The 15195-nt window shown below is 36.0% G+C and overlaps 1 protein-coding gene across 1 annotated transcript in view; it reads right to left on the minus strand.

The window, feature by feature from the left end:
• LOC140161308 (transmembrane protease serine 9-like) overlaps window positions 1-15195 on the minus strand; it is a 36763-nt gene that overhangs the window by 19448 nt on the left and 2120 nt on the right. The window contains exons 2-7 of the mRNA XM_072184786.1: window positions 6898-6952; window positions 5373-5556; window positions 4588-4898; window positions 2112-2254; window positions 911-1076; window positions 119-457 (exon numbers count right to left, since the gene is read on the minus strand). Coding sequence (XP_072040887.1) covers window positions 119-457; window positions 911-1076; window positions 2112-2254; window positions 4588-4898; window positions 5373-5556; window positions 6898-6952 — 1198 coding nt within the window. The remainder of the gene's footprint in view (window positions 1-118; window positions 458-910; window positions 1077-2111; window positions 2255-4587; window positions 4899-5372; window positions 5557-6897; window positions 6953-15195) is intronic.

A 15195-nucleotide genomic window follows, 5' to 3' on the forward strand; every position in this document is an offset into this window, starting at 1 on the left:
GACACTGCGAACTTGGATAAACATAGCAATAAACTAAAGAAACGAGTGACCATGGGTGATAGGAAGAGCAAAAAACTATACATACTAATGTAGTGTACATATAAATGATAACACCAACCTTTTCTGGTTGTAGAGGAGAACACAAGATGAAACCCTGGAGCGGTAGTACCAAAATCACTTTCAAAGCTGATATACATCCTCTCATGTGGAGATACTAAATCTGGTGGTATCACATCTCCTGTGTACTTCAAAGTTTTAGGTGAATCTGGATCCACTCCGATATACAAGAAATCAACTTTCTGTAGATTAAACTGGTGGAAACTAGCGTGTATTCTTTGGTGTTTGGGGGCAATGATAGTCCAAAAGCAGTACGTGAATTCTTCGTAGTTACCAGGATACCCAGGGGAAGTTAAATTTTGTACTCCACTTCTTCCGAGGTGAATTTCACGCCCACATTCTGGAAAGGTTAACACAAAAACAACATTCAATGGAATGAAAAGTGGGAAGTGAGGGTAGCGGATGCAACAACGAAAAACTAACACATCAAACAAAAGAAAGTCTATATATTTTGAAGGACCAACTGTGAGCACAATTCACATAAATCAAAACAATTGATAGGAACGTTTTGAGTTGGAAAGTGTTGCAAGTGTTGATACTGCGAGAAAGTGTTTAATAACGCCATTGGGCTTTTGTGCGTTTTGCTCTCTTAAATCGACCGATTGAAATATTTCCATGTAGAACGTAATGTGAAGTCGTCAGGACATAGTGGATGAATGTTCAACTTACGGTTTGCCGAATTCTATGTTTTTCAGAGATGTTGCATTACTTTTGGATAGTGAGTGTGTGTCAATTATCAATATATGAGCCTGAATGCATGAATAAATAAGATTGATTTCACTATAACACATACCTTGGTATTTCATTGCAGAAGTTTGAATGAAATCAACAAACCGTGATACTCGGCAAAAAACACCTGGATCCGTATCTCGGCATACACCGCGACCCCAACTCACAATACCAACAAGATTCCAAATATTATGTTGATCGCGACACACCAACGGCCCTCCACTGTCTCCCTTTAAGAACAATAGAACAAACTATTGAGAACAACAACTGACTAAAACCAGAATGAGCTTAGTTCTTATTAACATGACTTTAAATACGAAGTTGTCTGGACTGCGCATAAATGGTTTTCGTCTGGCCAGCATAACTTTCTCATTGCCCCTTTTACAATATTTAGTTATAATTATGCTATCTTGCTCAATGTTATCATTCTTGTTGTGAATGAAACTTATTTGGTTAAAGAAATCATACAATAATAGCAGGCCGACGGATCTCAACGTTTCCAGGGGAATGACTCGCTGAATACACGAAGAGAAATAGACAGATAACAAGATATATCTTCACTATAATCTTCAATTCCGCATCATCAAATAATATAGACAAAGTCTCACAACATAAATTATGATTTCCCGTACGCTTGCGATGTTTCTCCTTCGATAGCTGGCTGCCGACTACCAAGATATGTAGTCCGGCACGCTCGATGAGAGAGAAATACCGCGGAGCGATATATTTAAATGATTAATAATTCGAAAGAAAATAGCGTCATAACATAATTTGGAGAGCTATGGCACAGGTTTACTCCAAATTTTACCTATTCATGGATTGTTGACAGTTACCCGGTGTAAAAACAGTTGTTACGAAACGTACTTGCGCTTACATCTGAGTAAATGAAAACGTTAAAACACTCAAAAGGATCGGATTCGGTTAAAAATGCCGCGACTCCACAGAAAAACGCCCCCTTAAAATCATTACAGAAGCAAAAATAAAGCAATAAATGTCCTGTAAATTTGCCTTTTTAGTATAAACAAAAACACCGCGTGGTAAACTTGCCACTGGCCAACAAAATAGAGTAAATGGTATAATTGATATTTTTTCGTGCGTTTCAGAAAAATCGAAATATGCTCATCTCCCGACCCCCTAAATTTTAATGTTTCGGCCGCCACTATTATTGTCTTTGGTTCTCTAACCATAACATTTAACTCTTACCCTATCCTAAGCCTTATGCCAGAACTGTCTTGCACGTAATAATAAGAAAACATACACCATACCTTACATGTACTAAGGCCACTATCAGCTCCTGCACATAACATATCATCGGATAGTATGGTACTCCACCTGTATTCATCTCGTTTACATTCGTCTTGCGTTATTAGTGGCATTTGAACATTTTGAAGGTCATCGGGAAACTCATCTACACCGTAAAAACAAAAAAAGGAACACTTTGACACTTCTTTTGATAAAATCGGAGCATTTTTATATTTTTGACCCTGATAGAGCCAAAATGTGACCCTCGACTTTTTTCGGAAATAACTCAGAACGGTATATCGTAGATGAAAACAATACATGTCTTAACGCAATTTGGGCATGTTTTAAATTTGACCCTGTGTAAAGTTGACGACCTTTTAGTGCCACTGGTACCCATGATGTCAACTATCTCTTTATAGCAGTACAGCTTTGCCTCCAATATCAGTAGACTTCGGTTGTATATATAAATGCGCATTTATAAATGCGCACGTGACCAGATGGCCATCGCCATATTTGCATTACATCACTGTCAATCACTGAAATGGCGACCATTGAAGGAGTGGCTACAGTTGTGACCTTGTTTCGTGGCTAGCACTGACAAGGAACATTGGCTGGAGGTTCGATGCTATAAATTTGCAAGGATAAATCATGGATATCGAAGGATCATGATGATTGCACAGCACCCCCATGTACAAACATAACTAATGTTTATTTTTATTTTTTATTTATTTATTTATTTATTTATTTATTTATTTATTTATTTATTTATTTATTTATTTATTTATTTATTTATTATTTATTAATTTATTTATTTATTTATTATTTATTTATTTATTTATTTATTTATTTATTTATTTATTTATTTATTTATTTATTATTTATTAATTAATTTATTTAATTATTTATTTATGTACTTAGGCGACGAACAACGAACAATTTTGAACAAATTGGGAAACAAATTTTTCCTGTACAAATGAATGCCGACCCCAAATTTCGGAAATTTCAGGATAATTTTTTTGGTATTTTCTCAAATTGAAATGTATTTACAGATTTTTGTGATTTTTTGGGTTATTTAAAAAAATTGAAAAAAATACCAACCGACCGACCGACCCTACTTGAAAGGTCCGTCCGCCCGTAGAACAGGGTTTCTTTTTTTCTCGCCTTACTTATAATTTTATAAATATTATTTGCCCCCCCTTCCCCCAAAACCACCCTCCCCCCTTTTACACTCATAAATTAATTGTATTTTTGCTAACTTTCCCCTTCCGTGTAAAGTAAAACTTTATAAGCCGGTTGAATCAAACTGAACAAAATTGACGTATACAATTGAATACATGAATACAAAAGCCACCTAAGTCCATGCGAAGTTATTTTGAGAGAAAAACCTGTGTATCATTTTAATTCCTTCAGTTAGATTTACCTGGTCAATATGGTAAGTTTTACTTGCAAATGAGTGGATTAACCTGTATTAGGTATGACGATTAGCATTTCAGGGACTTCGTGGGGTTCATTTTAAATTTTGGACTTAGGTGGTTTTTTGAATCATATACAAAGACAACAATGTTAGAATGAGATTACCACTAGTAAGATAATACAAAATAAAGCACACAGGTATGTATAATGTTGATAAGCACTCTGCCATGTAATATAAACCACACACTTTCCTTTATTAAACCCATTTTTTTGTTCAAAAGTCATTCTCTAGCAATGCATGTGTTACAAGTGGACTTTTATACATACTGGATTTCAATCAATGTGTTACAAGACTCAAATCATGGAATTGGGTGATTCTTTCATACATGCTGTTTTTCACATGCCCAATAGACACAGAGAATGAATTTGAGTTGTTCTTTCATGCATATGACAGGCCTATGTATAGCAACAATTTCCCATGCTTTTACTCAATTTGGCCAAAGTATGGACTTAGGTGGCTTTTGTATTCATATATTCAATTACAATATACCATGACAATAATGTGTATGACGAGATCTAACTTACTAGCTGAAAAGACCTCAAACCATGCATCACATACGTGATTGTACGTCAAATTGTCATATAACGTATGAGCGTGATGTATAGTATACGAGTCTTCCTCAACATCTTCCAGCCGGGATGATTAGATCATGTACAGTCATCTACGTGTTTATACTCTAAATTGTACGTCAACATGGTCAAAGGGTGTACAGATCACTGATGTAGCATGGGGGACACAAAAAGGTGCTTAAAAACACATTTTGAATTAGTTTTTGGTCAATTTTTGATGTGAGCATCTGTGATGTGAGCGAGCGAATGAGTAAGTTAGGGTTGAGGAGGTCGGGCGGGGACATCTAGCCTATTAGTTCGAGAGGGTCATTATTCCTAAAAGGGCTAAAGTTATAGTTTCGTCAATTTCGTCAATTCGGGATCCTCATGGCCCAACAACACTCACATGACTCTATAGCATACTTTTTGGGATGGTCATGGCCCAAGATCAACCCAACAAGTACCATACACACTTACCATCGTCAGGATCGTAATCAGTTGCAGTCCCTAAAGCACCCCAACCTGCTACCCAACAATCTCGGTACTTCTGTTCATTTGGATCAATTTGAACACAGGCTGGTCTGACATAACTTGTAAACTCAATGGGTGACGAGAGATGAAGCATAGCTATGTCGTTGTTTCGTACTTCTTCTAAGGACACGCTATTTGGATTGATGACTACACCAGAGATGGATCTTGTCACGCGGTGGTCAGATGGCTCCAGAGTTTTGACATTAGTAATGCCAAAAATGATGGTAATGTCATTGATGATGTGCATAGAGTCAACCCTGAATATTTCACGCAAAAATAATGAAATAAATGAGCTATGTTTATAACGTAACCCAGACCTATTTGAGGCTAGTTGTAATAACTCATTCAGGCAGCATTTTGTCAATGAGAAAAACGGAAAAAAACCCACATCCCTCACACACCCCCACACACACAATACTGCAGCAATAAACAAACAATCACAAATTATTCATTTTTATGTATGTTTTGAGTTACTTTTACTAAACACTTTAATGTTAATTTACTTAATTTAATTTATTTAATTACTTTTATTAATTAAATAAATTACATTTTTATGATAGACCTGCATGTTTGTTTCCTTCGTTGCCATTGCGCTTTGGTCATCGCTTGCCAACCCATAAAAACACTATACTGGATCACTGGTTATATTATGTTATATTTATATACGGTATGTCGTGTTTCATGGTCCATATTTTCTACGTATTCGTGTTTTCATGGCATTCGTTACTTACACGCAATGTGCTGCCGTGACAGCCCATTCTTCATTCAGCAGTGTACAGCCACAAAAATGACGACTGAAGAGTTGCATGGAGCCAATCCATGGGTACTGACCCGATGAAGCATCTTCGCCGCCATAAATTCTACGGCTTGGATTATAAGCAGGCCTAGTACCGCATACCTCAGTGCCAAAAATATCTGATATAGAATTACAGATTTTATAAAATGAAGATAAAAATATAATACAAGTATTGTAAACGCCACGAGATGTTTGTAGAGATTTATCTGAATAACATTTGACGTGAACCTCTGTTGGTACAAGCTGATATTTATCCAATGAGGGGGAGGGGGTTAGCGTAGCGAGTATGTCCTCACTTTTTACCACAGAATTCCCCGGTTTGAAACTTGGCCGTTCCCAGACGACAATGCCAATTCATACCTGTTCTCGCAGGTTTCTGTTCTCGGGTTTCCTCCTGCATCAGAACCAAATATTTTATTCCCTGAACACACATATTGATCTGAATCGGCTTGTCTCCCGTATGGAATATAATAAACATGATAAACTAGAATTTCGTGGTTCTCGGGCTGCCCCGTTCTCGGTGGTCGCGATCATTATATTCACAAAATATTGGTGATCCGGTTTTATTTTAAGATATTCCCATCCTCATCCGGTTCAATGTTCACCACATGTGAGCCCAATCGGAGCAAGTTGACCCGTACATGGCCATTGACCTCAAATGACCTCCGCTTGATTTTTAATGTCCACCTCTTCCTGTTTATGTTCACCAACTTTGAGCCAAATACAATTTCAAAATTTGACCCCTAGATGACCTCATTTTACCCCTAGAAGACCTCAAATGTCTTCACTCACCTGATGTCCCCTACCTAATGATTATTATCTCCAGGTTTCGTAGGCATAAGTATGGTAGAAGCAGAGATATGGCCATTAACATCTTTGGAGTTATTGTATGTGTCACCTGTGGCACCTAGCATATAAGGCGTCATTGCTCGTATTAAATTAGTCGTTCAATAAAACAACAATCCGAAATTTTGAACTGAAAATATCGTCTTAATTTGACTCATTTGTGAGAATGGAGCAAAAATGACGGAGATATTGGGCAGAAAGTCGGTTATCTTCCAAATCAAATGCTCACGCCCCACAATAAAGGTAAGCGTCATAAATCCAAGCACCTATCTAACCCTTTTCCAGTGCCTGACCAAGGCAAAATTGAGTGTATCCGCCTTGAAAATTATGTATATGGTATAAAACGTTTTAATAACATTCATTCATTCAAAACATTGAAAAACTTTATAAATGTTATTTAAGTGTTGACAAAATCTTTTGTGAAATTTACCAAATAATATTTTACAATATAATTTTGACATTTGAAAATGTTTTACTATTTTTCATGCAAAATGTTTTCATAACCGTTATATTATGCCAGACATTTAAATGTTAGTACAACGTTATGACCAAAACACAATAACCTGTTTATAACGTTTAAAAAATTATTGTGTTTGCTGGGACACCATTCTTACCGTTACCCCTCTGCCCTTCTTCTCCACTGCAGACAACAAACAAACACAACATAATCTGATGGGGGAAAGCAAAATGTAAAAATGAAAAAAAATGGTGGCAATTTGATCCATGAGACACATAAACAATTGTTAGAAATAAAAGGAAGTGGCAATTTAGTTTGCATTGAAACTACGATTAGACCCACCAGTTGACCAGGCACACTTACAAGGGCAACCCAATTTAAATATAATGTTCACCTCTACCTGTACCACCAAACTTTACACAGCTCCCAACTTAAAATGTTTTCCAGATATTTGGAACGGTCTTTAAGGTTTTAGATAGCAACCCTTGCACAGTATTGTTTCTGGGACATAAGAGCACATCAGACATATCAAATTGCATTCTGAATACGAGGAATGTCCTTCTGATATCAAATAATTTAGATTTTTTGAAATTCGCGATATAATACAAATTTTATGGCAAATTATTAAAATTTGATGTTTTTTATTTTTGATATTTAACAGTCCTCGAAGTAATCTTAATTAATCTAATGATAATTTATATACTTAATAAAGTGTACGTAGCTGAGAGGAAAAGTAGACGATCATTTAAAACTTTTGACCTTTCGTATTGAAGGTACACATCCCCCCGAAAGGCCTACAAATTTGAGCTCTTTTGGGGGAAAACGAACGCAGAATGCGTTAATATTGTTTATGAAACCGGTAGTACATTTAGTTAAGTACACTGCAATCCACTGCACAAAATACGCGAATGTAAAATAGTTGATGTAATGACGATGAAGAGGGAAAAAATCGGTACTTCCCGGTGCTACTTAACAATGCAGTTGAACTTAACCCAACAAAACATAACAAAACGTCCCGTTAATGTTGAAATGCCTCGTTGGTCTGAGAAAATGCAATTCTTCTTACAATCAAGAAAGGTCTCTCTCACACGGCACCTGCTTTCCCGTTACAAAAAGTGACATGTCAACTATGGTCTATAGGGCCATACAGGCTCCGAATATTCGACGTTACATGTCTGAGTCCCATTCTATTTGAAGTAACGTGTAACTTCTAACGAATGTTTAATTGTACTACAGGAAACATTATTTTAAAATATCAACACTAAAGAAGAACAAAGATTTAAAGAGCAGACCAGATAGCTCAAAATTACGTTATAAATAAATTTGGTTTTACTGGAAAATTTGCGCGATGTTCAATTTCAGGCTATTTTGTATTTTTTGCTTCAGGATTAACGTTGTTAAAGTTTTTACACCCCGTTTAAATGCCCCCCCCATTCAGACGTAATGAAGAGGGAAAAATTCGGGACTTCCCGGTGCTACTTAACAATGCATTTGAACTTTACCCAACAAAACGGTCGTTAATATTTGACATGCCTCGTTGGTCCACGAAAATACAATTCATCAGACAATAGAGCACAGACATATCAAATTGCATTATGAATACGGGGGATGTCCTTTTGATGTCAAATCCAAATAATTTAGATTTTTTGAAATTCGCGATATAATACAAATTTGATGGCAAATTATTAAAAATTGATAGTTAACAGTCCTCGAAGAACTGGTAATTTTTGGCTCTCGAACTTTACCTACTTCTAATGTATACATTTGCTGTTTTTGTTGCTCATCTGCGTACCGTCTAGTCTGTATTTTACTTGTTCCCCACGTCAAGTTGGTGTACCTTGCTCTTTTTCTTTACAGTTGTTCATATTCAAGGTATCCTCTTGTATCACTTATTGATCCTTCATGTGTTTTGTGTCCTCGTCCGTTGGATTCACCATTACCTACTTTTTATGTCAACTATGGTCTATATGGCCGTACAGGCTCCGAATATTCGACGTAACATGTCTTCGTTATTTTATCTGAGTCCCATTCTATTTCAAGTAACGTGCATTACGTTTGGGAATTGGAAAGAACCTTCTGATAAATCATGCATGACTCAATTACAAATCTCTACATCCCTTTCTTCTTGTCTATTGATATTTTGAATAGTGTTTATCTTTCCCTAATAGATAGCGCCCTGATCGATTCTTCCTGCATATCAATATGCTTCATTTACATTACATTACAGAGATCGGACACTAATCCCTACCATAACAAACCATGTATAGACTCTACATGCAAATACAGGTGATATAACAGGTCTATATTACAGGATTAGATTAGTAAACTATAGCTGTGTTCACACATGCACTTATTACCGGTAATATTTTATCTAGGCTTATGTCCGATCGAATTAAATATATCCGCTAATCCCTTAGCGCGTCCACATTTGTCGGCAATAGCGCTATACGCTGTCGAAGTTACGTAATAATCGGATTAACTACCATAGCAATAGGTGAATCATGATGATTACTTGCACCTGTAAGATTAGTATCTTTGAAAAGACCAGTATTGTATTCAATCTATATGTTCAAAATTGTTTTCACCTATTGCTATGGTAATTAATCCGATAAATTGCGTAACTTCGCCAGCGTATGTTCGACGTGAGTATGTCCGATATAGCCTATTACCGGTCATAAATCCCTATTACCGGTCATAAAATGAAACCCGATTTTAAATTTTTTCACTTTCAATAAACGCCCCTCTTTAGAAAAAATTACAGACCATGCGGTAGGTATGTCATGTAAGAAAAATGCAAATTCAAAAGTTCCAAAATTCAGACCAATTTTGTATTTATGTAGGTTCTATTATTATTATTATTATTATTATTATTATTATTATTATTATTATTATTATTATTATTATTGTTATTATTATTATTATTATTATTATTATCTTAGTTTCACAAGATTGAATGGACCATCCCCCTGGCAAAATATTGGGGGATTTATCCAACAACCCCCCCCCCATCCCCCCCGGGATCTACGCCTATGACTCTGCTTAAAATTTTGCGCGAGTGATATACTCCCAGTTATATCCGACAGCCCAATAGTGCTGCATGTCCACATGTAATTACTATTACCGGACGTAACGTTTCGATCGGTCTTAACAGCTCTTAACCCTGGTCATCTTCAGCCTTATATTTTCGGATTTTAAGCACCTTACGTCGGATATAGTAATTTTTTTTATATCCGACGCTCATTCACACTGCCACTTATATCCGATACTATTACCGACGTAATTTAAGTCCGACAGTGTGAACAAATTGTCGGATTTAAAGCACATTACGTCGGATATAGTTATAGTTATATCCGATATAGTTATATCCGACGCTAATTCACACTGCCACTTATATCCGATACTATTACCGACGTAATTTAAGACCGGTAATAAGTGATTTAAGTCCGACTGTGTGAACACGACTTCAGATCTATTTGCAAGTATTATATTGATTGAGCAGGAAAGATTTGATACTATTTTTTTGTATAGTAGTCTAGTTGCCGGCGTGCGTTATTTCTTTCTGCAACCATAATGGGCCACAATGCGATAACACATAGTACATACATGTAATTAATAGGCCTATGAGGCTAGATATAACACGAGTTTATTACCATTATTATTTCCTCTTACTTAATAAAATAAAAAAGAAATCGATAGAATTAAAATTCTATAACGGTTTACCTGGGGTTCGAACCCACAACCTTTGTATCCATAGTCTAATGCCTACACGACTGTGCTATGATTCGTTGTGCCAGAAAGGTGTTTGTTTATGATACTTATTGATTACGGAATAAACTGCATACACTATTACTAGTATAATAAATACGAATATAATCCTAACCCTAACCCTAATCCCTAACCCTAACCCTTACCCTAACCCTAACCCTAACCATAACCCTAACCATAACCCTAACCTTAACCCTAACCCTAACCCTAACCCTAACCCCTAACCCTAACCCTAACCATAAGACCCTAACCCTAAGACCCTAACCCTGACAATAATGAACCTTGCCTCGGACTATGCGGTTAGTGATATATTGCGGCCCATTATGGTTGCAGAAAGAAATTATTTATGTCCTCTTTTGCACAATTACTGTATTTTTGTGGGACCTGAATTTCAAATTTTTATGCTGATGACATAGACTCGCTTGCCAGTCCTATATACGCCGTACCTATGTATATTGAGGACTGGCTTACGCCATTTTGGATGTCAATGGGAAATACACACTTAACGATTTGCGCCGGTTAGAAACTTGAAAAAAAATCTTTAAAATTTCATCAATGTATATAAATGTGGTACCAACTGTATTGTGCTTGATAATTTAAGACTCGGTTGAAACAAAATTAAGGATCGAAAGCATTTAAGTGTCCAAAAAGGCAAAATTATCGTCAAAGTTCTGCCGAAATCGGCACCCTTGCGAAGGGTTCAGAATTCGAATCGGGAACGAAAATATCCGATCTTTGCGATCAAAAACACAAAATTACAACTTTAAACATACTATTGGCAAAATACATTATTACCAAACAATATAGAATAGAAAATTTGACATCATTTTCTCAAAATAATGAAAAAATTTGCTCACTAGACATCGAAAAAGTACGCAATCCAATTCCCGTTCAAACGCGTGGGAAACTGAAAGTGCATAATCGTGACTAATGATGACATGTATGATGCAAACTCATAGGTGTTGTGCGTTTGGCAAGTTGGGAGGGTGGGGGTTCAAAATGACCCCATAGGATTATAAAATTGCTCAAATACCTCTTTCAAATATATCAAATTATTTACATAAATAAACAAAAACAAATAAATAAATAAATAAATAAATAAATAAATAAATAAATAAATAAATAAATAAATAAATAAATAAACGAAAAAATTGAACAAATTTTAGCGTAGCATTAAAATCATAAATATAACCATTGCTGGCAGGAGGACTCGAACCAACGATATTGATATCAGCAGTCTGATGCTCTACCATTGAGCTAAATGACAGCATCTAGTGATGAGCGTCGAGTTTTTAGCTTATACAGTGTTTGTCTGTGATAATGTCGCCTCGTGAAAGAAAGAAATATAAAATCTCAATTTGTAATTTAAATTTATTTGATAATTTTCTAACCTATATTTTCTTTCGAGCAGGGACAAATATGTCCCCTTTTATCTAATTTGACCGCTATATAAGAATCTATTTCTTTTATTACTGATTTAATTCCGCGATTTGTTCCATTAAGCAATATCAAAGATTAATGTCACACATCTCACAACAGATATTTAGTTGGTCTAGTGGTCTTTCACAGTGCTGTTTAACCGGGAGGTACCGAGATCGATTCCCACCTCTGCCTGCAATTTTTTTAAAGACTGGGAAATAATAACCTGACATTCGCCGCTGACATTCGTACTTCAGTAGCGGAGTTATAACTTGTTAAACTTTGCTCCTTCCGTAAAAGGGTACATTATTTTGGCACTACATTATTTCTTTCTTTTTTTTCACATTGCTGGTATTAAATATCAAATGGTCATAATTGGCGGTCACTTCAAATCATCCCCAACTGAACTAGGTTCAGGAATTTCCTCTCATTGTTAACTGTTGGTTAACCCACCACTTGAGAATAAAGGACTATGATAGGTGCAACAGGATTACCTACGGGATTATCTCAAGGATATAATTCTGTTCTCCATCCTTTTCTTACATCTTCTCTGATATGTGCTAGTGTCAATGGTTATTGTTAAAAGGCAATAAGGTGTGTAATTGCAATATTTCCTCTGAATAGGAAAGACTCTCTACATCGAGTTATGTATGCTGGTGGTTCGCAATACTGTTATTTAAGAGAAGGTATCTTCCAAATCCAAATTCAAATGGCAACTTCTAACGTCACTACATTCGTTAGAACTTAAAGGAGTATTTCGTGATCCCAGCATCCTCTTTTTATGACATTTTCCAGCAGACATCCACGGAAAAAAACTTATTGCCAACATTTCAGTTGATTCCGATTTTGTGTTTGCGAGTTGTATTTTCACGATATTCCTGCTAAACAAAATAATGTGTAGGAAATCTTTTGCACATAAACATCGTAAAGGCTGGTGATGGAACTTTTACTGTATTTGCATCCAATGGATGGAACAACCCAGCAAACACAAAACGTTTTCGACATCATTCGTAAAAGGTTATAAAAGGTTATCAGAAAATGTTTAAATGTCGGGTTATATAAATGGTATATTAAGAGTATAAAACGTTTTCATAACCTTAAAAAACATTTTTTGATAATCTACTGCTCAGCAAACAAGAATGTTTTACAGAAAACGTTTAAATGTCGGGTTATATAAAGGGTATAAAAACGTTTTAATAACATTCCAATAACATTATTGCAAACTTGATACAAAACATTCTAAGCAGTATGTTATTTTGGGGTTGAAAAAATATTTTGCGAAAATGTTTGCCCAAAATATTTTCAATAACGTTTTAAAAACGTTTTCATGACCTTTATATAACCCGACATTTTAATGTCATTAAAACGTTTTACCTAAACCAAAAGCCAAAATATAACTTATTTAAAACGTTTTTGTGTTTGCTGGGAAACTACCTATGATTATCACCCAATATCCTTCAGTTTATGCCTTTAAAAAGGCACTCAAGACTTAACTTGTTCCCATAAGCATTATCCTTATTACTGGTCCCTGTTGCTTTCACAAGTTTGACACTTATGTGGGCTTTGGGAATTGGTCACTTTTGTTTTTGACAGTCATCTGTCGAACCATGGAAGAAAGAGATAAGAAGGAACCACAACGACTTCGATCGGCCAAGTTTTAATCCGCTTATATATTGACGCATGAAAAGAAAAGCTATCAATGGTACTTTCGTTCATGTATAGTCCATTTACCGCGATCGCTGCTTGGCGAAATCATTACTGAAAAAAAATATAACAAACCCATCCACGAACAACAAGCACTACCGGAAGTAAGATTCTGGAATTTCCCTGATGCTTTGAGCATGCATAGTAGCTTTGTTTCGGGGTTTACAGTCAAACTGTTTTCTTGATCGTGTTGTGTAGAAAATGTACTTTAAAACATCGAAAAGTTCATCAAAATCGGCCGTTTATTGCTGAGTTTCATCTTGATCAAATAAGGTCAGATTTTGGTGACTTCATTGCGTAAATTTTCCATGAAAAATAGATGTAATGTTCTTAAATAATTCAAAATGTTCCGGTTGCGTCCGGTACATGAAACCTGATGAATTTAATAGCTTACATGTGTATAATCATAACTAGCTAACTCGTTTCAGTGCCAAAGACTGCCAATTCTGAGGGAAAAAGTCATCAAAGTTCGGGAAAATTGGGCAAAATGGAAGATAGAGATGAAGGGCGCCATCTTGTTGTCAAGTCAAACCTTCCCAGCATGCAACAAGAGTGTTTGTTTGGAAAATTACGGTGTCGCCGAATCGATTCGATCACGCACGGAAATTACCGAAAATGACCGATGATCACGTCACCAAAGAAAATCATGTAGTGTGCTTGCACGGAAGGTCATTAGTTCAAATCATCATCTAGACACGCTCCAGGAGACATGCAAATGATGGAGTACAATACCAAACTAATGGGTATTGATCAAAGTAAATCTTCATGAATAACAATGTGAATTCTATGTCGGTAAAGGTAGTGAACAAAGTGAATGCGTTCGTTGTGGTTCCTTCTTATCTCTTTCTTCCATGCTCGAACTAATTTACACTATATTAATACATGGAAGAAAGAGATAAGAAGGAACCACAACGAACGCATTCACTTTGTCCACTCCCTTTACCGACATTGTTATTCATGAGGATTTACTTTGATCAATACCCTGCGTTAAATAGGTGATTGGTATTGTACTCCATGTATTTGCATGTCTTCTGGAGCGTGTCTGAGGATGATTTGAACTAATGACCTTCCGTGCAAGCACCCTATAGGATTTTCTCTGGTGACGTGATCAGCGGTCATTGATGGCCTACATCTCTTTCTTCCATTTTGCCCAATTTTCCCGAACTTTGATGACTTTTTTCTCAGAGTTGGCAATCTTTGGCACTAAAACGAGTTAGCTAGTTACGATTATACACATATAAGTTATTAAATTAAACAGGTTTCATGTACCGGACTCAACCGGAACATTGTGCATTATTTAAGAACATTTTACATCTATTTGTCATCGAAAAAGTCACCAAAATCTTACATTATTTGATACAGATGAAACTCAGCAAAAAAACGGCCGCTTTTGATGACCTTTTCGATGTGTTAAAGGACATTTTCTACACAACACGATCAAGAAAACAGTTTGACTGTAGATCCTAAAACAAAGCTACTATACATGTTTAGAGCATCAGTGAAATTCCAGAATCTTACTCCCGGGTAGCGTTTGTTTGTTCGTGGATGGGTTTGTTATAGTTTTTTT

This window comes from Amphiura filiformis, chromosome 9 (genome assembly GCF_039555335.1).
Source record: "Amphiura filiformis chromosome 9, Afil_fr2py, whole genome shotgun sequence".
In the NCBI taxonomy this organism is placed as follows: Eukaryota; Metazoa; Echinodermata; class Ophiuroidea; order Amphilepidida; family Amphiuridae; genus Amphiura; species Amphiura filiformis.